Source organism: Vulpes vulpes, chromosome 5 (assembly GCF_048418805.1).
Source record: "Vulpes vulpes isolate BD-2025 chromosome 5, VulVul3, whole genome shotgun sequence".
Lineage (NCBI taxonomy): Eukaryota > Metazoa > Chordata > Mammalia > Carnivora > Canidae > Vulpes > Vulpes vulpes.
This window is the reverse complement of record NC_132784.1, coordinates 54,926,722-54,950,487: the sequence shown is the minus strand read 5'-3', so window position 1 is coordinate 54,950,487 and position 23,766 is coordinate 54,926,722. Positions and strand designations below refer to the sequence as shown.

General features: G+C 50.5%; 1 protein-coding gene across 5 annotated transcripts in view; it reads right to left on the bottom strand.

Annotated features, from left to right (window-relative positions):
- Window positions 1-2,394: 2,394 nt before the first annotated feature.
- TSHZ1 (teashirt zinc finger homeobox 1) overlaps window positions 2,395-23,766 on the bottom strand; it is a 78,116-nt gene continuing 56,744 nt past the window's right edge. For all 5 annotated transcript variants that reach the window (XM_072758126.1, XM_072758125.1, XM_072758123.1 and 2 more), the window contains one exon: window positions 2,395-6,930. In XM_072758126.1, the coding sequence (XP_072614227.1) occupies window positions 3,746-6,930 (3,185 nt within the window). In that variant the 3' untranslated portion in view covers window positions 2,395-3,745. The remainder of the gene's footprint in view (window positions 6,931-23,766) is intronic.

The window sequence follows — 23,766 nt, the reverse complement described above, 5'->3', positions numbered from 1 at the left end:
AGGTTTCTGAGAAATCCAGAAGTGTAGGCATGCTCTACATTAGTGTTAACAGCTTTTCAAAGATTACCAAACATAGGAATCCAGGGACATAAATCTTAGCTTTTAATCATTTTTCACCTACAATGCCTAAAAGCTTGTTTCTCCTAGATAAACTATTGCCTATCATTGTTTAATAGGTTTTATTCTCTTTAAAGATTGATGAAATAACAAGGACCATCCTCACCCAAACTATATTCTTTAAAAAAGAAAAAAGATTTTTATTTATTTATTTATTTATTTGAGAAAGAGTGCGCACACAGAGGGAGAGGGAGAAGCAGGCTCTCTCCTCAGCAGGGCCCCCCCACCCTCACTGCCCGATGCGAGGCTGGACCCTGGGACCCCGGGATCATGAGCTGAGCCAAAGGCAGGTCATGATTGAGCCACTCAGGCTACCCCCTAAACCACATTCTGAGGAAGATCTCGAACTCTTAAAAGTCCCACACTTACAGGAAAAAAAAAAAAAAAAGATTAGGTATTAGAGCCAAGGCTCAAGCTGCAAATATGACTGCATGCATTACAAACATTATTTCAACTTACTTTTCAGATCCAACAAGAGAATGAGCTGTCCCGCCTCGTGACCTGATGTGGGCTGGAGTTGGAGGTGAACTGAAGAGTGCACGTCTGCTCAGGGTGGCTGCCCACGTCCTGTTCGTTAGCGTCACCTGACCGCTCAGCAGAGAGAGGCAGGGGCCCTGCCCAGAGAGGCCCAGCACCCGCACGGCAACACCCTCACCAGGGGCCTAGGGCGGACCCCACTTAGGGCACATTAAAGAGGGTGATGGGGAGCTGGGCAGAGCTCCCCAGGCTCTGAGCCCGGTTCTGGCCCTCACAAGCCACGTGACCTTGGGCAAGTCTGTGCTGCGCTGGGCTCCTCACGTGCAGGCAAGGGCCCTCTGAATACAGGTGTGAGGCCTGAGTGTGGTAACGTGTGTGAAGCACTGAGAAAGGTCCCAGGCACCAGGAAGCGCCTCTCCATGGAACTAGGGTAGTACTAACAGTAGAACTTAGCCCTCCATCCACTGGTCCATGACAACGAGGGTGGACGACAATATAGCAGTGTGATGATGAATTAGAAAAATAAAAAATTAATGAAGGAAAACCCAAATTCTGGGTCCAAGCCCCAGTGGTCAGCAGATTCCAGATGCCTTCTTAGCCGCTGCCCGCTGGGACTGAACCCAGTGGACCCCGCCCGAGCCTCTGACCTCCCTTCACACCACCGCACCTGCTCTTTCAACTCCAGGGCGCAAATCACAGAACCACTCACACGTGGGCCTGTGGTAAAACAGACAGGACTTCATAGGGTCATCGTGCAAAGACCTCACACTCCTGCCACAGGCCTCGTTGTTATTCTCTGTCACCCCCCTGAGCCCAAAGTACATAATCACCCAGTAATTGGACCGAAATGTCGAAATGGCTGGATCTCCTAAAGGACAGAGCTACCTCCCCATGGAGAAAGTGGGGGGACATGTAGCCAGCCTCCCTGGCACTCTGGGCATCAGCACGAAGACCATGTAAACACGGTGCCCCGACCTGCCCTCCTCAGTCCTCACCCAGCACAGAGCCATCCTTGCCGGCGCCCAGCTGCTTCTGAACATGGCACTGTGCCTCCTAACCTTTCTCGGGATAGAATTTTCTGAAAACTGAAGCAAAAGGTAGAAAAAGACATTTTCCCGCTCATGCTTGTAAGTGCTTGTGGAGAGGGGAGAGGCTGGGGGCCCCCCCTCAATGCAGCCTGATGCAGAAAGCCCTAGAGCTGAGGGCTGGGGAGGCCCACAAGCCAGGAGTCCTGGCAGCCTGCTCGGCGGCGCCCCTCGGTGCTCCAGAGGAACCTCCAGGAGGAATGCTGGTCCCAAACACAAGTAAGGAGCAGCTCAGCTTTTCAAAACTGTGCCATTTTAGACGTGCAGAAATCAGGCTTTCCTCTTTGGAGTAACACGAAACTGCTTCCAAGTTCCCCAGGGTCCTCACTGCTAGAGCCAGACCCACCCTTCCACCCCCACCCACTCCCACTGAGTCCCTGGATTCACACTAAGGATCATTGCCAACACTTTCAAATGGTCCACGAGGATCCTCCAAAGGAAGCAGCCGGTCCATGCACGTACAGGAGACCCATCGCTCGGTGGCCAAACTCAATAATCTGTGGCACCCAGTGGAGTTAAACATTTTAATTATCATCTTTAAAAAATGCAATACTGAAAAAAAAGCAATACTTATCATTTGAACGGAGCACGTCAGCACACAAATCATGAAACGGTGATTCTGAATAGAATTCTTGTCGGTCAATCGCATAAGCAATACCTCTTGCCGCCGAAATAACTTCTCAAAGGCAATAGAATGACGACATGACAATCTATGTAAATCAAGAACTGCATGTGGGTTTATTTTACATTTGAGAAAACAGTGGATTTAATTGTGTGAACCAAAATGTACTGTACAATATTAATGATAGAACATCAAAATGTATAATTAATAGTGCATTGCTTGCTTTGTTTTCATTTATTTATTTTTGTCTGATATACATGCATCTGGAAAGATGCAGGTGCCAGTAAAATTTCTCTATTTAAATCAAGCTGCAGGAACTAAATTTTATTCAAAAATTGTGGTTTTACATTATATACACAGAAATTTAATATAAAATGACAATATAAAAAGTTAAAAGAGAAAGCATACAGCCAGAAGGTACAAAGAAAGTTGAATAGATTAAAATGGTACGATATGTAACATATAGGGGTTTTTAAGCTGATGCTGGCAATTTACAAGGAAAGGACTCCAACATTTGCCCCATGTTTTTTCATTTACCAATGCAGCACGCTATAGAAAGGTCAGCTTATACCAAAGCTTACATTTGTAAATAACTATAAACCGCAGTATTTTACAGGAAAAAAGAAATAGCATTTTTACACATTTTTAAATAATAGCTTGCATACTTTTTTTTGCCAAAAGTGGCATTTTTTTTTCAGCATCCAGAGGGTTTGGGCATAGTGGCAACTGGGGTGTTTGGTGGTGGTGGTGGTGGTGGTGGTGGTGGTGGTGGTGGTGGTGGGTTTTTTTGTTTTGTTTTTTTGTTTTCAGTGTGTAAAGCTGTGGCTTCCTAACCCCACGAGTCCTAGACAACCTTCTATCTTCCAACAGCTGCATGCATGTTTCCTTCACAAACCAGTTCTGCATATAAAAGCTCATTTTTAATTATTAAATAAGTTTTGTGTCTGACACAGCTTTTGATCTGAATGAAATGCCTTTAAGCCTTTTTTTCCTTTTTTTTTCTTTTTTGAGTGAAAGGCACAGAAATGCAATTGCAGTCCTCAAAGGGTTAAATTTGACACTACTAGGTTCTATGACCTTTATTGTCATGGCAACTTTGTAATTTTAGGATGTCTTTTTATCATTGTTATTTGTGTCTTTCTTCTCTGCTAAATAAATGTCTCTGAGTAGTGTGCCCCACTATTTCCTACAAAAGATAGCTTAACATCAAGAACAGATGTTGAAAATAAAGGTCAGACTTTGACTCACGGAAAAAGAAAAATAACATGCACAATCGGACAAAGAGCATATAAATATAACTACAAAATATGTGTAAGAAAAACCAAGGTCCAGACAGCCAGCTCGGCAACAAAGGGAAGGCTGATTTCGGAGGCTCAGCCAGGCCTAGTGCAGTACAAGGAGGACGTGTAGTGCAATGTGCCGCGGTCCCTTGCATACCTGGACGCTATTGTTTTTCCAACTCTGTCACATAGATCAGGTGGTCCTCGGGGGACTTGCCGTGGGTCTTGCTGAGGTGCAGTTTGACTGCGTGCTTGCTCGCAAAGGTCCGGTTGCAAAGCTTGCATTGGAATGTGGAGCCCAACTCGTCCTCGGCAGCCCCGACCGGGCCCAGAGCTTTGCTGGCCAGGACTTTCGAAACATTCTGCTGTTCTTGAATCTGATTTAGCGGCAGCTTAGAGAGATCCTTCAAGCTGAAGCCTAAGTGTGTCTCTAGGTGATTTATGTACGTGGAAGCAGTTCTGAACTGAGAGGCACAATCGTTGCAAAAGAACACAGGGTGCCCTGTGTCCAGGTTCTTCAGGAACTTTGTTCCCCCTGTCCTCCTCAGCTGATACTTCACGTTGGCCAGCCAGTGGCTGATGGTGGTCATGGACAGCCCGGTGAACTTGGAGATGTGTACCCGCTCCTGGGGACCCAGGTCCGACATGATGTACTTCCCCTCTGGCGTCTCCCGCAGGCTCGAGGCGAACTGGGCCTGCAGGATGAGCAGGTGCTGGGGGTTCCAGTTGGACTGCCGCCCCTTCCTCTTGTGCACGGGCGACAGCTCGTCCAGCGCTTCCTCAAAGCTGCTGCCGTCTGCATCGGACTTCTCGGACACGGTGGACGGCGTGGAGGACTTGGGGGTGAGGCGGCCCGTGAGGTTCTTCACCATGTCGGAGATGTCCATGAGCGCACTCTCCCGGAGAGGCGACGCCACGGAGTCGGCCGCGCCGGAGACCAGGGGCTTGCTTTTGGACTTGGTCAGGTCAATGGGCTGGTCGCTGTTCTCATAGTAGTAGCGGTCGATGGCGTCGGCCTGCTTGATGGGGGTGGCAGGGTAGACCGGCTTGTCCAGCATGCTGTTGCTGATTTTGTACAGCATGGCCAGCGGGTCCAGGGAGGGGCTCACGGGCTTGGACACCTTGCCCAGGTGGGTGTTCATGATGGACTGCAGCGCACTCAGCGGGTTGATGAAGGAGGGCTCGGGCGAGTGGTCGGTGATGATCCCCAGGTTGTTACAGCCGTTGGTGACTTTGGCCTTCAGGGGCTCGGTGCCGTTGGGCGTGTGCGCGTCAGGCACACCCTCCTTCTTGGCCTTCGCCACCTCGGCGTCGGGGACCTTCTTCTGCTGCACTTTGCCACCGCCTTCCTCGGCCCGGGGGAAGTCCTTGTTCTCTTTGGCCACGGGAGATATGGCCTTGGCCGGAGAGCCCTTTTCCCTCTCTGCAGGCCGCTCCTCCTTCTTCACGCTGACCTTGCCGGTCACCTTCTCCACCAGCTCCTCCATGGCCGACACATTGCTCTTGTGCGGTGGCGGCGTGAGGCTCCCAGGTGAGTGCAGCAGCGCGCTGTGCTCCGACGACAGCGGCTTCACGCCGCCCGCGTAGGATGGCTGCATCTGCACGCTCTGCACGGCCGGCAGCGGCTTCACGGCACCGGGCAGCTGGTAGGCCGCGTGGATGCTGGGGTAGCCACCCCACGACGGCGCGCCGTTCTGGGCCTTGCTGATGGCCGTGGACACCGTGTTCTCCAGGGACTTCAGTATGTCCACCCCACCCTTGGGGCTGTCGTCCAGGTCCTCCTCGCGGAGGTACTGATACAGGGTGGTGGGCTCAAACTTCTCGGGGGCGTCCTCGCTCTCCTCCTTGACCTTCTTCTCCGCCTCGCCGGCCGCCGGTGACACCTTGTCCTTCTCGGGCTCCTTCTTGTCCTCAGCGGGCACAGACCCCGCGGGAGAGTCGGGCTGCTTCTTGATGTGGGAGGCAGGCAGCCGGGTGTGCGTGGTCGGGGGCAGTGGGATCGACTGGATCTTCTCTTCCACCACGGGGTCCAGCACCAGCTGCTTCCCTTTCTTGGAGGCCGAGCTGGTGACCTTGAGGAAGTGGCCGGTGACCATCATGTGGGCAGTGAGCTGCTGCAGGGTGTCATGGGAACTGCCGCACTCCATACACTTGAGGATCTGCGCCTTGCGGGCCTCGAACTGCCAGGTGTAGCTGGCGCCGTTCTGGTAGCCGTAGCGGTTGTTGGGCGTCACATAGGGGTTGGCGGTCTTCTGGTCCTTGGCTGCCTCGCTGGGCGCAGCGTCCGTGGCCAGCCCAGCCGGCTCGGGGGAACATGGTGACGCCAGGTCCTGCAGGGCACGCTTCTTGGTGGAAGGGACCAGTTTGGTGATGGCCGGTACTGGCTCCTTCAGAGGCACTTTCTGGTAATGCTTTGTCTTGATCATGTGGACGCTCAGGTCTTGCAGGGACTCGAAGGAGTGGCCGCAGTACATGCACTTGAGCACCTTCTGGGCGTCCTCCTTGCCTTCCATCTCCATCAGTGAGCGCTTCCGGGGCTTGGACCACCGCTTGGTCTTCTCAGAGTCCTTGTCCCTGTTGTCGTCGCGGTAGTGCCCGGTCTCATTCATGTGCACCGTCAGCTCCACTAGCGTGTCATAGGCGGCACTGCAGTCCTTGCAGCGGAACTTGCTGGCGCCTGTGAACACAGAGCCATAGAGTTTGTTGTTCTGCCTGTAGAGCTGCACGGTGCTGAAGAGGCTGGGCTCAGGGAGCAGCCCGTATGATGACGTCTGCTGCAGCGTCTTGGCCAGGGCGGCCTGATGCCAGTCGTACCCTGAGCCGCCGCTCCCGCCGCCCCCAGAGCCCGAGCCCGAGCCGGAGCTGGGGGTGCTTGCTGTGGTGCCCGAGGTGCCCGCCGTACTGGTGGGGGGCGTGGGCGCGGGCGTGGTGCTCTCCTTCGGGCCCACATCGTTGGTGCTGGTGGCTGAACCCGACTTCTTCAAATCCAAAGCTAAGCTGGACCAGCAGGACTCAGAGAACAAGTTGGCATACACGGCCTTGATCTGCGCCAAGCTGTCCTGGGGGTAGGAGACGCTGTCTGCAGCCTGCTGCTCCTCCTTCTCTTCTCTGGAGGACGAGCTTTTGAAGTGGACAAGCTGATCACTGTTCTCGCTGAAGGGCGACCCGTAGCCCGCGTCCTGATTCGTTGCAGTGCTGACGGGCGAGTTCTGGTAGCTCTGGGCTTCCTTGATCTCCGCGTCCTCATTGCACACGTAGTCGCCTTCCTGGATGTCCAGAGACAGCCCATCCTCCTCCACGTTCTCTTCATCTATTTCTGCTGCCTTCAGTTCTTCCTCGGGAACATAAGCTGGGAGAGAAAAATGAAACACAGTGAGGAGAAATCAATCATCTTCAAGGACACGGCCTCCCCAGCAGTTAGATGATCTTTAAAAAGATGTTTCTCAGCCAAGCTCCCAGGCTACGAGGCTACCCCCCGCTTTCTGGGATGACCCGTGCTATGGCTGCAACGGAAATTAGGTTTCGACCAGGACGACATCCCCCGTCCTCCCGGGCGAGTACGCCGGCAGCAAGGGAGCCTCACCCAGAGGGCCAGGACCTGCCCACTCTGTAAAAACATCAGGGTAGCCGCTGTGGCGGGGTGGAAGGGGAGCCCTGCCACCTCCACCCGGGTGCTGTTCCTTTCCTCATTGATGTGTGGGTCCCTCATGCCTCCCCAGCAGGTGGCACCTGTCAACTTTCAGGGCAAGACATTCCACAGACAGTATCATAGGCTTTCCAAAAATAAACAGCCTCCTCGACGGCAAGCCATAAAAATACTCTGGTCTTCACTTAAAAAGAAGGACAAGGGATGCCTGGGTGCCTCAGTGGTTAAGCGTCTGCCTTTGGCTTGGGTCACGATCCCGGGACTCCAGGATCAAGTCCTGCATCGGGCTCCCTGCGAGGAGCCTGCTTCTCCCTCTGCCTGTGTCTCTGCCTCTCTCGGTGTCTCTCATGAATAAATAAATAACATCTTTTAAAAAAAATTAAAAAAGACAAAAAGTAGCACCAGAAGCCCCCCCCCCCAGTGCGGACAAAGCAGATTATCACCTGCACAGGGATGACGGACGGGTGACACGGGGCCACAGCTGGACAAAGCAGCTTTATTCACAAGAGCCAGAAGGTGGAAACAACCCAAACGCCTGTTGATAAATGAATGGATGAACAAAACTATGTGTATACACTCAACGGAACAGCGTGGAGCCTTGGAGAGCAGGGAGACAGGCACCTGCTACAATGTGCATGAACCACAGGGACACTGCACTGAGTGGAAGGAGCCAGGCAGGAAAGGGTGATACTCGGGACCCACACTGGAGGGACCCACACTGGAGGAAGGCAACGTGAGGCAGCGTTTCATGGGGACAGAGTTTCAGCCCCAGGGAGATTAAACGTTCTGGAGACACATGGTGGGGATGGCTGCACGACAGTGTGGGTGTCCTTAAAGCCGCTGAACTGTCTGCCAGAAGATGCTTAAAAGGTTCACTCCCACATTTTGAAGATTTTACCACAATAAAAACACCCTTTTTAAAATTTTAACAAAGCCTGGAGTATACACAACGACAGCCTCCCTCCAGCCACAAGTGCACAGCAGAGTGATCTCTGGGGTTGAAGGCATCACCTCCCGGAGGGAACTACAGGACACTGACAGGTGTCACACGAACGAGGGCTTTGTAGAGCACACGAATCATTGGATGAAACCTGATTTTTTTTTTTTTTTTTACTACAGGACATTTGAAATCCTTTAGTATGTGACAGATCTTGTTCATTCCCAAGGATAGCTAACTGCAGGCACCAGCTCTTAACTTATTTTACCAATATAATTTTATGTATTTTGAATTTTTTTGGACAAAGTAACTAGCCGAACTAGTGTTCTATGCGTTCTTTGGGAAATTTGGGGTTAAGACATTTTCCAGGAAGCCCCTTGTAAAATGCACTGAGATGATGCAAGAGGGGTGTCTCATTAAATATGATCACTCATTATCACGTTATCAGAGCCTGATCCTAAGGGAACCAGGCAAAGAGCACACACGTCTTCAGGAATGGTTGATAGGAGAGACGGAACATCACGGCCGCCCAGGGGCGGACGCCGGGGGCAGGAGGACGTGAGGGGGGAGTACTGGCACCTACACACGGAGGGCTTCAGGCTGGGGTAGCAGCAAGCACCCCTGGGCACGCCCGGGGAGCACCACGGGCTCGGACATTGGGTCAGTCCCTCTGGGCTGGAGCCTTCGGCATCCCTGCCCATGCCTCCCTACACCTGCGTGCTGGCATCGAGCCATCTGAGCACGAGCGTTCACGTGTTTCACAGCTGAATTCCACACAGAAGGGCAGTCCACTAACAAACCTGGGCATTGCAGTTAGTGCCTCGTGCTGCCAGCATGACAACCCACAGTGCAGGAGGTGTCGCTACAGGCACCAGCACCTGGGTGATACTCCGGACAATCCAAGCCCCCCCACCCCACTGTGAAATGTAAAGCTTATAAAGTAAAAAAAAAAAAAAAAAAAAAAAAAAAAAGATTGCCAAGTGCCAAGTTGAATGTCATCTTCATCTTATCTATAATTACTAAGGGCTCAGGACAGTCCTGGGTCCTGGCGGTTTGAAGCTCAGGTCCTCAGCCCGGGCCCCACTCCAGGAGACCTGGGCAGCCTCCCACCTGTTAGCAAGCCAGGCCAGGGCCCCGAGGTCCACCTCTGTGGGTTCCAACGGGGACACATGAGGCTAGGAAGCCATCTGGGCAGATGCAGTCCATCTGAAGACGCAGGGCCAGGTCCCTGTGTGCTGGCCTGTGCCTGAGCCGCCCTCCAACCCTCCCCCAAACGATGATCCCCTGGGATCACCCTCAGAGACCTGGTCTACCAGCTTCTATGAAAGCCCAACTCATGCCCTAGCAATTAATCAAAACTAATTTCAAGGAAAGACTTTACCCAAACCAGTATGGCTCAGCCTGGGAGGCCCGTCGCTGCAGGTCTGTGTCCTCACTGGATGGAGACAAGGCTGCCCACCGTCCCCCCACCCCGGGCGGCCACCCATCAGTGTGTGCAGAACACACAAGGCACTCCTGTCTCAGCTCCGGAAACCCAGAAATGGGAAATCCCCATCACGCTCCCAGGGTTTGTTGGGCGCCCCCAGCCCCAGCCTAGAGGCGGCATCTCCAGCTCTGCAAAGGCACAGACGTGACTGCGTTGGCATCAGCCTAACCCCTCGGGCGCTCCCTCCCCCAGGCCCAGCAGGATGCAGTGTCATCAGACCCCACTCAGTCCCACGCCGTCTGTCTTCTTCCTGAGGTGGCGCCGTGCACACCCAGAAGCTCCTGGGTGCAGCTGAGGGGTGTCACTGATGAGTCCACGGCCCCAAAGCAACAATCACTACCGTGTCGGGTGGAACCGCACACAGCAATCCACAGCCTCATCCACGACAAAGCCCTCCTAAGAGGTATGGGTGGTGAGTGAGCCTTTCTGTCACCTGGATACCTGTGGCCACGGTTTTCTAGGAGGTAGGGTGTGGGACGGAGGGGTCCCTGACATGCCTGCCCTCTGGACCTCCCAGGAAGGGACCCCAGCAGGCACGGGGGAGAAGCCCCTCTGCTTCCCCGACCTGGGCTCCACACGCCCACCTTCACACCCCTAGGGGAAGCCACTTCAAGGTCCCTCCCACCCCAACTGCATGGGCTTCCAGGATGGCACAAGCTGACCCTCTGGGCCCCCCTTCTGTTGCTCTTGCCTGTGGCGCTGCCATCTCATTCTGGTTGACATTCGCCCGTTCTCCAAGTCCGCCGGTGCAAGCCCAACACCACCCAATCCACGTCCCCTAATAGGCCTGCCGGTCATAGGCCCTCCCAGGGGATAGCACCTGACAGGGGCTCTGTGACATTCCCTGCGTGTTCTTGGAGCCAGGCCTGCGTCTGGCACAGAAGGAGCTCCCACGGGTAGGACACGCATTTGTCATGATGTGAGTGTTCCAGACACTCCCAAGTCCATTATGTGCCAACAAAATGTTCCTCCTGCCCCTTCCCCAAATCACAGCACGCTTTCTCCTGAATTAGGAATCCCCGAACTCGACTGTTACTAAACCGGCCCAAACAAGAACCACGGGGGTGTCCTCGTTCTCAGCATCCAGACTGCGCCCGGAGCTCAATACCGCAGGCCGCCTGCCACCCACCACCTGCCGCAGCAGCAGCCTTCTTCCTCCAGGCCCCCCGGGCCCCCGCTCTCACAATCCCAGAGGTAAAGCTCCATTAAAGTCATGCCCTGGGAAGGGGGTGCACATCCCCACAAGGGGCCCTCCCCCGGCCACACGTCCAGCCTTGGGTACAACCCAGCCCCACGCAGGACCCCACCCCACCTTGTGAACAACAGTCATCCTCGAGGGGAGGCTCAGGTGTCACCTCCATCGTGATGCCTCCCTTAATCCCTGCCAGGATCCACCATCCCCCGAAGACTTAGGAGATGTTTACTTCCCTGTCCCCTGTCAAGCTGGGGGCTTTCAGTGTGCTGACACTGCTGAGGGCCACCCTGCCTGTCACCCCAATGGCCGAGGTTGTTTTATCACTGCATTTTACCCCACAGGCCTCCAAGGCAGCATCACTGAAATGCCTGTTTTGCAGATGAGGAAGCCACGTCCCGGGGAAGCCAACTGGCTTCCCTGAGGTCACACAGGGAAGAGGCACCACCTGCGTCACCTGAGCCCCGGGGCAGGTCCTTCCACCCCGCCACCTTGCGATGTACCTGCTGCCCTTTGTCAGCTGCCCAACACCAGCGAGCATGTCCTGGAGGTGCTCTGAGCACCAATGACCCACAGAAATTCTGTGGGGAGTACATGGACACCTCTCAACACCAGTCATGGGGTACAACCGAGGGGGTCTCAGCAGAAGTAAGAGGAGAGATTTTTAAATGTTGTCACTCTTGGGCTCAATAATTTTACTTCTGGACATATAGCCAGGAACGTAAGATGAAATATTAAAAAACTTTGTGCACCAAGATGTCGTTTCTAATATTATTCCATGCAAAATTTGCCACGCTCTAAGTCTTCCACAATACAATATAATTAAGTGACTTCGTAGGTTATTCCGATGGTGGACTATTATTCAAACATGAAAAAGTATCTTTAGTGGCATGGGGACATTCTTTAAGTGAGGAAAGAAAAGATGAAACTGTATACATGGTACACGGGGAAAATTCTGTTAAAAAAATAGTGTTTTTTTTTTTCCTAGATAATAAGTATCTATGGGTTACATTGAGCGATGTGGCCCTTGATTAATATCTCTATCTTCAAAATCTTCTCCAGGGTCTTCAGCTCAACAAACAAGGATGAGCTACCTCATACTGCTCAGCAAACCTGCAGTGAGCACCTAGCAGTGAGGGGAACCTGGGAACAGGGGGCCTGGGAAGGGCAGGGCTCAGCCCGGGGCAGAAACATGCAGAGGGCTTTGTTAATCGTTATTTCTCAAAAAATGTTAAAAAAGAAGAAGAAGAAAGAAGAAAGAAGAAAGAAGAAAGAAGAAAGAAGGAGGAGGAGGAGAAGAAGAAGAGGGGATGCCTGGGAGGCTCAGAAGTTGAGCATCTGCCTTTGGCTCAGGTCATGACCCCAGGGTCCTGGGATCAAGTCCCGTATCGGAGTCCTCACAGGGAGCCTGCTTCTCCCTCTGCCTGTGTCTCTGCTTCTCTCTCTCTCTCTCTGTGTGTCTCTCATGAATAAATAAATACAATCTTTAAAAATAAAAAAATAAAAAAATAAATAAAGGGGGGCTAGAACAATGTGGAGTGCCACTATATGTGGGTTCTGGTAAGAGGGTCCCCCATCCACCCTACCAGGACGAGCTCAGGTGACAGGGCCTCTCCAGTGGCCCTCAGCCCACCAGCTCAACCATCATCACACTGTACCTCTTCAGCCTTCTAGAACGTTCCTGTCCTAGAACCTTGGGTTTATACTTTCACTACCATCTTCTGGTCTGTCGGCCCTGGCAAGCTGGTCTCCCCCCCACCCCCACCCTGCTATCTTGCTATCTCCCACGCTGTTTCAGCCCACTGACCTACCTGTGACTGAGTTCACATTTCAGTGCTCACATGCAAGGGGCTGAAGGAAGCCTGGACCCAGAGAGGCAGCAGGGGGCCGCCTGCCCTGCGCCTGCACCGTGATACCCTTCTGCTCCCTCCTAGGACGAGATGGGCAGGTAAAACTAGCTTCTGAAGACAGCATGTCCATGCAAGCAAGTGATCTGCATCCCAGTGGCCCGTTCCACCGGCCCACCAGCCACAATGCAGTTGGGGTGTTCACGATCACACGAGGACAGGAGATGGGATGGCCACAGCCAGTAACAAGAGCAAGCGATTCAACTTCCACACAGACAAAGGTGTGGGGGAGCTCAAAGAATGTCCAGGTTGATACTGTAAGCGAACAAGCCAGCCTCCCTGACCCCTGTGACCTCCATCCCGAGACCCTTCAAGGACTGACTTGGCTCCAAGGCCCCAGCACTAATGACGACAATGAACATAATAAAACTCCTGGAACAGCACCTCCTGTATGCTCACCAACGGCAAGCACCCACCCAGCACTTGCTCCCTAATCTGCCCTCTTCTTCACCTAACTGCTGGGCAGCTGATGGATGGACCTTCCGGAGCCCCCTCCCCAGGGTCAGGGCTGGGCTCTGACCCTCTCTGCCTCGCTTACAGATCTGGCCCTTTCAAAACAATGCTTGAACTCCTTGCAGACCTCCCCCAGTGGCTCCTGCCTTCCAAATCTGGGCTCAGACCAAGGACACTCACATCCCAGGGTCAGAGCCCTCAGAAGGCTCTAGAACCTACTGAGTTTCAATGTAAGAGTTTGGGCCTGGGGAGGATGAAGAGACTGGATCCTGTAGGACAGGGCAGTGCTAAAGATGGAAATGCTTACACCATCCCCACCCTGTGGCACCTGAAAGACCAACAGGACACCGGGCTTCAGCAAGACTCAGGCAGGGAAGGGGGTTTTTGGTTTCATCATATCTGTATTAGAAGTAATGGGAAAACCAACTGTTCAAGACAAGGTCCCCCGAGCCACGTCTGCCCCACATGGCAGGTATACAGAGTAACGCTGGGCACGGGCAGGGGGGATGGAAGGAAGGGGTGACTCAGGCAGGCTGAACCTGGTGGGGGAGGGTGACCTTTCACCCTAGATGAAAGGTCTCTAGATGGTCCAGGCTAATGAGGCCACTGCTGTGGTTCCCTCTTGAAGAACAGACACCCATCATTTTCATGACATGAGGACAGACATACGGAAGGGACAGACTGGCAGACTGATGAGACCCCCAGGCAGGAGCCCCAGCCCGGTCACCTATGGACAGTGTGGCCCCCACACACACTCACCTACCTGTCAGGGCCTCAATCTCCCCAGAGTGGATTCATGACAATTACTGGTGTTTTTGAGGCAGGGGGTGGTTCCAGGGAGTGCTCATGGAAATGGTCGTGTCACTACCAAGCCCAAGTCCATGCTTGCCGGCCCCTCTGCCTTCTCCTCAGGCCCTGCAGACAAAAACTGGGCGGTGCACACAGAGGGGCCATCCCCTTAAACTGTCAGAGGGTCCCCTGCCTCCCCTCATGCCTTGCAAGCTTCTGCTCACCTCTGAGCAATCGGAACAACATATGGAACATTTGTCCCAATGAGAGCCAGCCCATTTCTGGCCTTTAGCGCCGGGTAGATGGTGCACTAAACAACCAGACTTAAAATTCAGAGGAGAGAATCATTTGGGAAGTTAGTTCTTTTACATCTGCATCACCCAGGCCCCTCTGTGTGGCCTTCGGCAGTTTTCCCTGATTTTACTATACCTTCCACCAGGGAACCAAGCACAGAAGGTGGGTGGGAACTGGCAAGGAGCAGACCCGGGGTTCCTGGTTAGCAGCTCCTCCTGAGGCCTGACGCGGGAGGCAGTGGAAATAAATGACAAGAATCAGGCTGGGAAACTTTGTTTATCCAAGCTCTTTTCCTCATTAGCACGCATAATTGAGAGTTGGCTGTGAAGAAGGAAAATGGATATTTAACAGTGACAAACATCAAACACAGGTCTCGTCCCTGCTTGGTTACTGGCTTACAGTAAATACCGAACTTTGCTATCGTATTGCCACCTGGTGAAACTATACAATCATACCAAATTACATGTTTATCTACATCAAACTAGGTTTTAGACCGGCAAATGTGATATCCATGAACAGATGGCCATTATATCAAAATACATTTACTCCAAGGGGCCAATTCACAAAAGGGTCTTACACACACCTAAGTGATAAATGTACAGCTGCAATTCATTGTAGAATCTTGCAAAAACACACTTTCTTCCAAATTTATAATTGATCACTTGTAAAGTTACTTCACCTCTGTTACAAAGAGAGCAGGTGGTTTTGATGAAAGTTAGAATATATTGGGAAATAAAAAATGCAGAGAAAGCAGATATAGGTACAGAGCTCATTCCTTCCTACTCTGAAAAGGACATTAAAATACAAGCAGGATATATGTTAATTTACGAACATAAGTTCTGATTTTTTGCAGGAAGGTTGACACTCTGCCAAGCAAAGCTGAAAGGCCACTTCTGCTCTCGTGTGATAGTAGCAAAAATTTTTCTATCGCTTCGGCAGATTTTAATTGCCTGGTACCAATCACTAATGTACTGGTCTGCTACACCACCCGATTTATACTGGAATCATTTCTTCATTGAAAACCCAATAGAAGCCATGTTTAAGAACAGCAGAGTCTGTAAACAGAATGGCCTATAATTTTTACCCATCCCTAATTTTAATTAGGAATCCACAGGTAACTTCCTTAACTGTAATTTCTTCTTTTCCTCACTGCCCCAGAATTCAGTGTCGAGTTAAATGAGGAAGAAGACACCCCCTTTTGAGGCTTCTCCCAATGAGCACACCAGGTATTAGCCTTATATGCCCATTCTAGTAATGCAACCAAACCAGTGAGACAGCACAAATTAAAGCTTAAACCTGATTAAAGAGACTACAAACTTTCACTGATTTTCTGTGATGTCATGAAGAAATAGAGGAAAAGCGTATGAGAACCCTGCAAAATTAGATCTTAAAATAGAGAAGAGCAAGGAGTCAATAATTCTTCTCCGGACCTGAGAAAACACATGCGGATTTTACAGCCACTGAACAGTAGGTTGGTAGACTGTACAAATGTTCTCTTGTTCCACAAATTAAAAAGCTAGCAATTGCCAACAGGTGCATGCCCAATGCCAAGATAGGGATGTCACGTTTTCGGTCCCCACCTCCACACCGAGGAAGGACGGCAGCGCTGTCTGGCAGCCTGACGAGTCTGGGCCTACACACCCAATGTCAGCAAACCGGCCCCAAAACACCGGGTTCCAACCTGGTATCCCTGACCATTGACACTGGAAAGGATGTACATCAGAGAGGGTCAGGTTCATTTCGATGGACAATATTTGGAAATCAGGAGGTGAGACGTATGCCTGAAATAGCTCTTCAAATGGGTGACAGTGACACAAGCTCAAGTCCTATTCATTCCTACACCATCCACCCTATGCAAGAGCCATGACAAAGAACCAGTAGCAAACGTTTCCCCATCTGTTACTCACCCCGCAGCACTGCACATGGTGCACCCCTGTGGTTCCTCAACCAGGTTTCCTGTCATGGAGTGAACCCCTGCACACAACCTCCTGGAGCAGGGCCATCGGGACACACAAGTGAGCCAGGATGGAGAAAGGGTTTTATGGCTTCTGAACCCCACCCAAGGATCACATCTCCGAAGCATGTCCCCACTTTCAAATCCAGTGTCTAATTCTCAAAATACACAGGATGGACGAGGAGAAATGGGAACTTCAACTTCTGGGGAACAGGTACAGGGAGACACGTAGACTTGCAGGTGTGGATGATGGGCTGACTCCAACCAGAGTCAGGAGACTTTTTGTCCTTAAGTACATGAGGGCCAGAGAGAAGTTGTGCACTAGTGGGACACACCATGAGCTCCAGTATCCCACATAAGGATCTCTACATTGACTGGCAACTTCATATGAGGTCACACAACCCCCGACTTCCTGGAAACCGTGAGTAATGACAGTGCTCAAACCACAGGGACATCCGTGCCACCATGACCAAACGTATCATTCTCTAGTCATAGTAAAGGGGTTTATGTCTATTACTATCAGTAAATTCTCATAATTGCTTTTCTAGATGCCTTTTAAAAAAAATTTTACCCAGGCAGAGGCAGAGAGACACTGACTCAAAAACTTCTGAGTTTAGGCAATTATTTGTGATGATCTTTTGTTTTTACTACAAGCTACAACTTTCTAAAAAATCCATATGGGTACAAATGTACCAAAATATAGTATTTGTTTTCTTTCTAGTGATGAAACTGTGAGAACGATATACTTCACAAGGTGAATGAATATAATTTCTTAGCCGAGGAGATTTTTATGAGAGCAGCTCACTGTTTCACAAAAAACAGAATCAGCTCCACGCCGTTGCGTGTGCTCCACTTACCCCCGACTCGGCGCCGCCAGCCCCCCTCCACCCTCACCACCCCCCTCGTGGAAATCTGATGAATGAGTAAGCTTGGAAATGGTAGCTGCTGTATAAAATCCTCCTTTTACAATGACTTACAGAAATAAATGACATTTCTCCCCATCAAATAAAACAAAGACTCCAAATCATCTTCTGCCACTTTTTTTGTGTCAAAACAGCTTTGCCATCATCCCCCCACCCTTCTGGAGCCTAGCACACGGTGTGGAGTGTGACACTCGGCGCACACGCAGTGCGTCCTGCTCTCAGCAGGAGAACACGCCTCGCAGCCGTACAGTACATCGGAATAAGCACATACCAGCATCCGTGATGCAGGAGGGAAGGGGCTGCCAGCTTTGTGCGTGTGTGTGCATTTGTGAGTGTGTGTGTATGCATGTGTGCATGTGAATGTGTATGGCTGCATGCATGTGTGCATGTGAATGTGTGTGGGTGTGTGCATGTGTGATATGTGTGCACCTGTGCATGTGTGCATGTGAACATGTGCATGTGAACATGTGCATGTGTGTGCATGCATGCATGACCATGTACATGTGTGTACACACATGCGTGTGTGGACATGTGAGTGTGTCCGTGCGTGTGAACATGTGCATGTGTGCATGTGAATGTGTGTGTGCATGCATGTAAACATGTGCATGTGTGAATGAATAAAAAATGAAAAATACATAGACTTTATCATTCCCAAAATGGGAACAAAACAACCAGATCATATGGCTAGATTTCACTTTTTCAAAAAAAAAATTTAAATCTTGTTAATATTTTTTGTCATAAAATGTGCCTTCTGGATGCCAATGTGTCCCTAAAGATGTGCTGTCATCTTAAGCAACATGAAATTCTGTGCATTCTAATGCAAGTGGACATAAGGCAATGTATATGGTCCCTGTTAGGGTTTCATCTGACACCAACAACGCGTGCCCTGCTGCTTTACAATGTAAATATACACATATTGTCTGAAAAAAAATATTTTCATCTCGAATTGTAATTATACAACGAGGCACAAACATCTTATCTTTGGCAAATTAGATAAAAATTATATTTCTCAAATTGCAGCCCAACATTTTTAAAAACATCTTTGTTTCTTTCAAGAAAACAAGATTTGCTCTATTCAACAGTCATTTTAAGAATGGTGAGAAGTGACAGCTGTATTTGTTTTTTTAATGGCTAAATGCAGAAAAGTTCCAAATTCCCTCGAGTCTTAATAACACCGGCTCTGAGCAATTAGGTTCCAATCCCCTAGCCTGCGTCTTAATCTCCACCCCAATTACGCACGACAGAAAGGGGTTCTCCTGCACTGCCCTGTTTCCTATCGTGCAGGAGGAATGTGACTGCTCGCTATCCTTGTTTCTCACATAGACGAACAGGAGAGTGGGTGCCTTGCCCGAAGGGCTAAAGCAACAGTGACAGAAAGGCCTTCCCCGGAACAGGACCTGCTTTCTAAAAGTCAGCTTTAAATCTGTGCCTCAAAATCCAGCAAGTTACTGAAAATCCCCATTCACACAAGGTAACAAGCACCCCACCACGTCTGACCCCACCTGAAAACAAAATATCCTAATGTAAAGCGAAAGATGAGTCCTTCCAATAAATGATGCTCCGTTTTGCCCCGGCCCCCAATCTAGCTATCTGGAATCACCCAATATTGGCCTTTCCCACAACAGGCTAGCTGACTCAATGTTGCCATGTTCTATATACACTTGGATTTTAAGTAACATTGTCTAGATCGGAGGACAGCAATGATCCTGGGTAATACAATGTACGCGTTCAGCATTTTACTATGAAAACATATCGAATAATCCACATCCACCTACCTGAACTGACAAGGACATTATGAGACACCCGGCATAACTGAGTGTGTCTCTTGCTGGACGCTGTGATATGTTCCCTAGACATAAGGTAACATTAGAACACAGTGAAAAACGAACCAGTTTCAATTTTTTTTTAAATAGGAAACAGCAACTATTCAAATAAAATGGCTCATCTCCGCATAGGCAACTGAGGATGTAGAGTGACTATTTAGGCAAAGAAAAAAAAAATCCCAGAAGCTGACCATTTATAATTACAGGGAAGTTCTCCTCCCTGCCTTTGAGCTTTCGAGACCAGGTTCTAGAGGCATCGAGAGACCACCCTTGGGTTTCGCCAGCCGAAGATAGCCCTTGTGGGCCACCCAGCAGAGGGAGAGAAGAGGCCCCCGCGCCCCCTCAGAAGGGACAGTGTGCAGTTAGCAGCGTGTGCATGGGGGCCACAGTGCCCCCCGCCCGAGTGCTAATCTCCAAAGACCCCTGGGCCTTCTTCTTCTCGCAGCTGACCTACACGTGTGCACACGTGGGGCAATCTCATTAGGGCTCCACCACCAAAGGCATGGCGATGATTCAATGCAGGCCCCTCCCTGCTCTGCCCTGTAGAGACGATTCCACTGAAATGTTCATTTTCATCCCTACTGGCAACATCGGAATGGAAGTATTTAACCTGTTTCCATTACTTATACAAATTGCCATGATGGGGTAGGACCGATGTTAGAATCACACCACAGAACTGACTTCCATACATTCTTTACAGCCAGTGTGAGGAGATGAACGGGGCTAGATCATCTCATCCAGGCCCAATAATGTTCGGTTACCAGATTCATTAACTTTGCACATCAGCATTGCACTTGCTTTCTTCATGAAAATTCCCAGGCTAGTTGGGCTCATTTAATTTGGAGAAGGCAAACCTTTGTCAGGGATGATGTTTTGATCAGGTGCACTCAGAGAGTGGGGAGGGGTACAGGAGAGGGAGGAGATGGGGAGAAACAGGATGGGGAGAGGAAACAACCTTGTCGAAAATGTTACCTTTCCAACGTGAATGATGAAAGAGAAGTCAGTTAAAGAAGCTGGTACTCAAAGATGGCTGTCACTTCACATAGACAGTGGCACAACTCACCTAGACAGGTGACACTTTGGTGGAGCAAAATCTTGCTGCATTATTGAGCACACCAGGGATGGGGCGCAGGCACACTGCAGGCCCGGGATGCCTGGGGCACCCGGAGAAGTGAATTCGGCAGGTGCATGGATTTCACTCTTCATTTGCATCCTTAAGCGGAGCTGGAGACACAGTCTCCTGGCTAAAAAGATGGAAGAGGCTCTGGAGTCCCCATCTAGGTGCGAGCCTGGCGCATCCTTTGCATTGTTTCTCCCTGAGATCTGAAGCAGAGGCTGGAAGGATGCCCCACATAATTGGGGGAGAGGGGATGGGACTCAGGGCCCTTAAACTAGTTATTACATTTCCCTTTCAGAAATTGGACAAAAGCAGCAATTGCTACTCAGTCTAAGGCCGTTTGCTCTCTGGTCTCTTGTGAAGGCCAAGTGTGGCGTCCTGAGTCTACCCAGTGGCCCCATCCCTAGGTGCCGTGGCTGCAGGTAGGATTCCTGGAGAATGTGCAAGTTTTGACAATTTCTAGGCAAAGGTTTTAAAATAAAAGATTCATTGGTGGAGCATAAAAGACAAAACAAATTCTCTTCCAACTGTTCCCACAGGAACAGCCTTTCTCACTAAGAGCAGCTAAAGGAAACTCAACTCCCAACTTCATCATTGCTGGGTTTCTCTCTCCCTCTGTCTCCATTGGTTCTGGGGACAAAACCACTTGGAAAGAAATGCTGCGCACGTTAAAATCATTAAGCCAAGAAAAGGGAACGAGAATATTCAGAGGGAGAAAGAAAGCACATCACATCTTAACAACCCTACGGGAGGGGATTAGACAGCAGAAATTAGCAACGCCAAAAAAAAGGTGTTGACCGCCACCAGTGCTCAAACACCCACGACGGTAGCCTGAAAAGAAAAAGGTATGCGCACGTGAACATGTTCTCTGCAGAAGGGGTGAGAGCCCACCGTGATCACCGGAAGCATTTTTCTATGAAAACACTGAAATCTGGTCCCAAACAGGAATAAAATGTATTCTGAGATGATGATCCACCTAGATTGAGAGGATGACTTTTTTCAGCACGCTAGAAATGCATTTATTTGGGAGGATTCATAATATACTCTGATTTTGAAAGAAATAACTTGCTCGTTCTTGGGTAAACATTACAAACCCAGGGAATATCTGCTCAACCAGCAATATGCTTTGGATTAAAATATTCTTGACTAATAACAGGTAGTATTTGTTGAACCCTTTCTCCAGACCAGACACTATCTTAAGTGCTTTGCATTTATTAACTGTGTTAGGCTCTCTAGGAAAGTAAGTAGAAAGCCCACTATTATGATCCACTTAGTCATGGGGACGCTGACGCACAGGGGTTCTGTGAGCTGCCCCAGAGCACACAGGCAGCAGGCTACAGGGCAGAGTCTTCCCTGGCAGCCGGTGTCAGGGCGAGGCTCTGACACGTGCCCATCCTACCGCACACGGAACCATTTCTATCGGGAACTGTAAGTGGCGTGAGTTTAAAATGAATCCTGTCTTCAGAATATGCTGTTTGTAAAATCAGATCTTTATCTACATGAAGGTCAGCAAAACGGCTCCTGGGCAGCTCTGCCTGGAAGTTGTGTTCATCTGCATCAGCCATGACAGGCTAAGGGCACAGCCGTCCCGGGGCCTGCCACCCACGGGACGGCCGCAGAGCCCCACCGGGAACCGTCTCCAGCTGACCCAGGCATATCACAGAGGCAGGAAGCAGCAGGGGCAGCCAGGGGCTGGGGAGAGGGGAGAGCCGGGAGGCTTAGTGTTCACTGGGGAACGGTTTCAGTTTGAGAAGGTGCAAACATTCTGGAGATGGATGGTTGAGGTGGTTGCACAACAGTGTAGACGCCACTGAACAAAGTGGTAAGTCACACGCTGTGTGCATTTTACCATTATCAAAAAAGGGGGAGAATCAAAAAAAAATCTGTTTCCAACCACGCCCACCCAGGCTCCTTCCAGCAAGTGCCCTCCCCGCCCACCCCAGGGCCTCCCTACACTGCAGAATGGGTTCTGAGTGGCCGCCTGCCAGCCCTGTCGGACCCTCCCATCTGGGCACAGGTCATCCCAGGCCTAGTGAGCTGCCCTCCTGCTGGGCCGGGTCTCCTTGAGCCTGTGACCGCATCCTGGCAGACCTGGGCTTCTGGCAGCTCGCATGGAGCCTGGTGCAAACCTCTGTGCGATAGTGACCAGCTGGGGTGAGCAATTAAGAAGGAGCAGACACTGTGTTTAACCCAAATCCAGGGGATGCAGAGGGATGCAGTGAGGATGCTGCTCTGTTCATACAAATGGCATAAATTTCCAGGCAGCCCCATCACTTGGGATGGTGAACCTCACTGTTTGGATCCAGAAACCACCCCGTTTCTCAACCTCTTGTATAAAATGCCTGTTTAAAAGTCCTGCAAAAACACAAAGCCCGTACCCCCGCCGTGCGTGGCAGTAGACACCGGGCCTCCCCCTGCGTCACTCATACTTCCTCAAAAGTTCCGGCGGCCCCAACGGATTCGGCTGTGCATGGGAGCAACACTCTAAACCAGGGATCATAAAGGAAAAGAGAACGGGTGGGAAAGGGGCAAAGCAGTGCTCCGAAATCCTGTCTCAGAAGATCCATCTTTCCTGAGTGGTGCCTCCCGTTAAATCAGTAAGAATATCTGTCAGAGATGTCCTGCTACACCATTTGGCTGATGTCAAACCTAAATAAACCAGATCAGAAAACCAGCAAGTGGCAGGAGAGAAACGAATGGGCGCAGAGCAGCCCCACTGTGACTCGCATGGTTTGCTTGCTGATTTTTGGGTGGGGAGGGAGCTCGGGGGGAGGGCGGTCGTGACAATCACTGCAGTCATTTGCAGTACTAATGTCCAATTCAGCTTCCTTTCATTCTCCTGATTTAGGTGGTCAGAGTGGTTTCGCAGCCGACACGGGGAAGCTGTGCTGTTTAGCAGGCTGTTTAATGGGAAACTGGCAGTCTTATTTCTTTTCTAGATTTGGTTTGTCACTAGGTCTCCATTACATGCCACTCAGCTTTGATGTCTTTGGACAGAACAGATCAAAAGATGTCATTTGACCTACACAGCATGGCAGAAACTTGGAGAAGTCTCATAAAGCGACACTCTGGCTGTAAATAAAATGACATTATTATTTCCTCTCTCCTATCATGTAGAAAAGCCAATTATGGTAATGCACTGCATGTCAATGAAAATACAGCAATCTTTTTGGAGCAGCGACTGCAAGGCATCACCACTGCAACAACTCTCCTTCCTGGGAAAATTTGCCCATTGGAAAATGAAGAGGAAGGAGGTGATAGATGTCTTAAAGACGGTTAATAAAATCCCGGACAGCCAAGAAAAGTGCAAGTCAGCAAAACAATTGGAAGTGCAAAATGCAAACTGTTAAGTTTCCAAATTATCTAATAATTTAATCTTCAGTGATTTATATTCCAGCACTGAAATGGCCAGTATCATGTCGTGCATTGCTCCATGTTTGACTGGCAGGAGAGGCGATTTATGGTACTAATAAGCTCCTTCATCCCCACTGCTCCTTAAGGAAACCCCGCACTGGGGGGAGGGGCTCTAACCTTGTCCCTGAGATTCATCTGGAAGTTACAGCCGGAAGGTGTAGCCCTGCCTCCCCTGGGTCTGTAAGGCAAGGGACAATGTCACGCAGGATGTGGCACTGTTATTGTTGCAGAATGCCCAATTTTATGCATT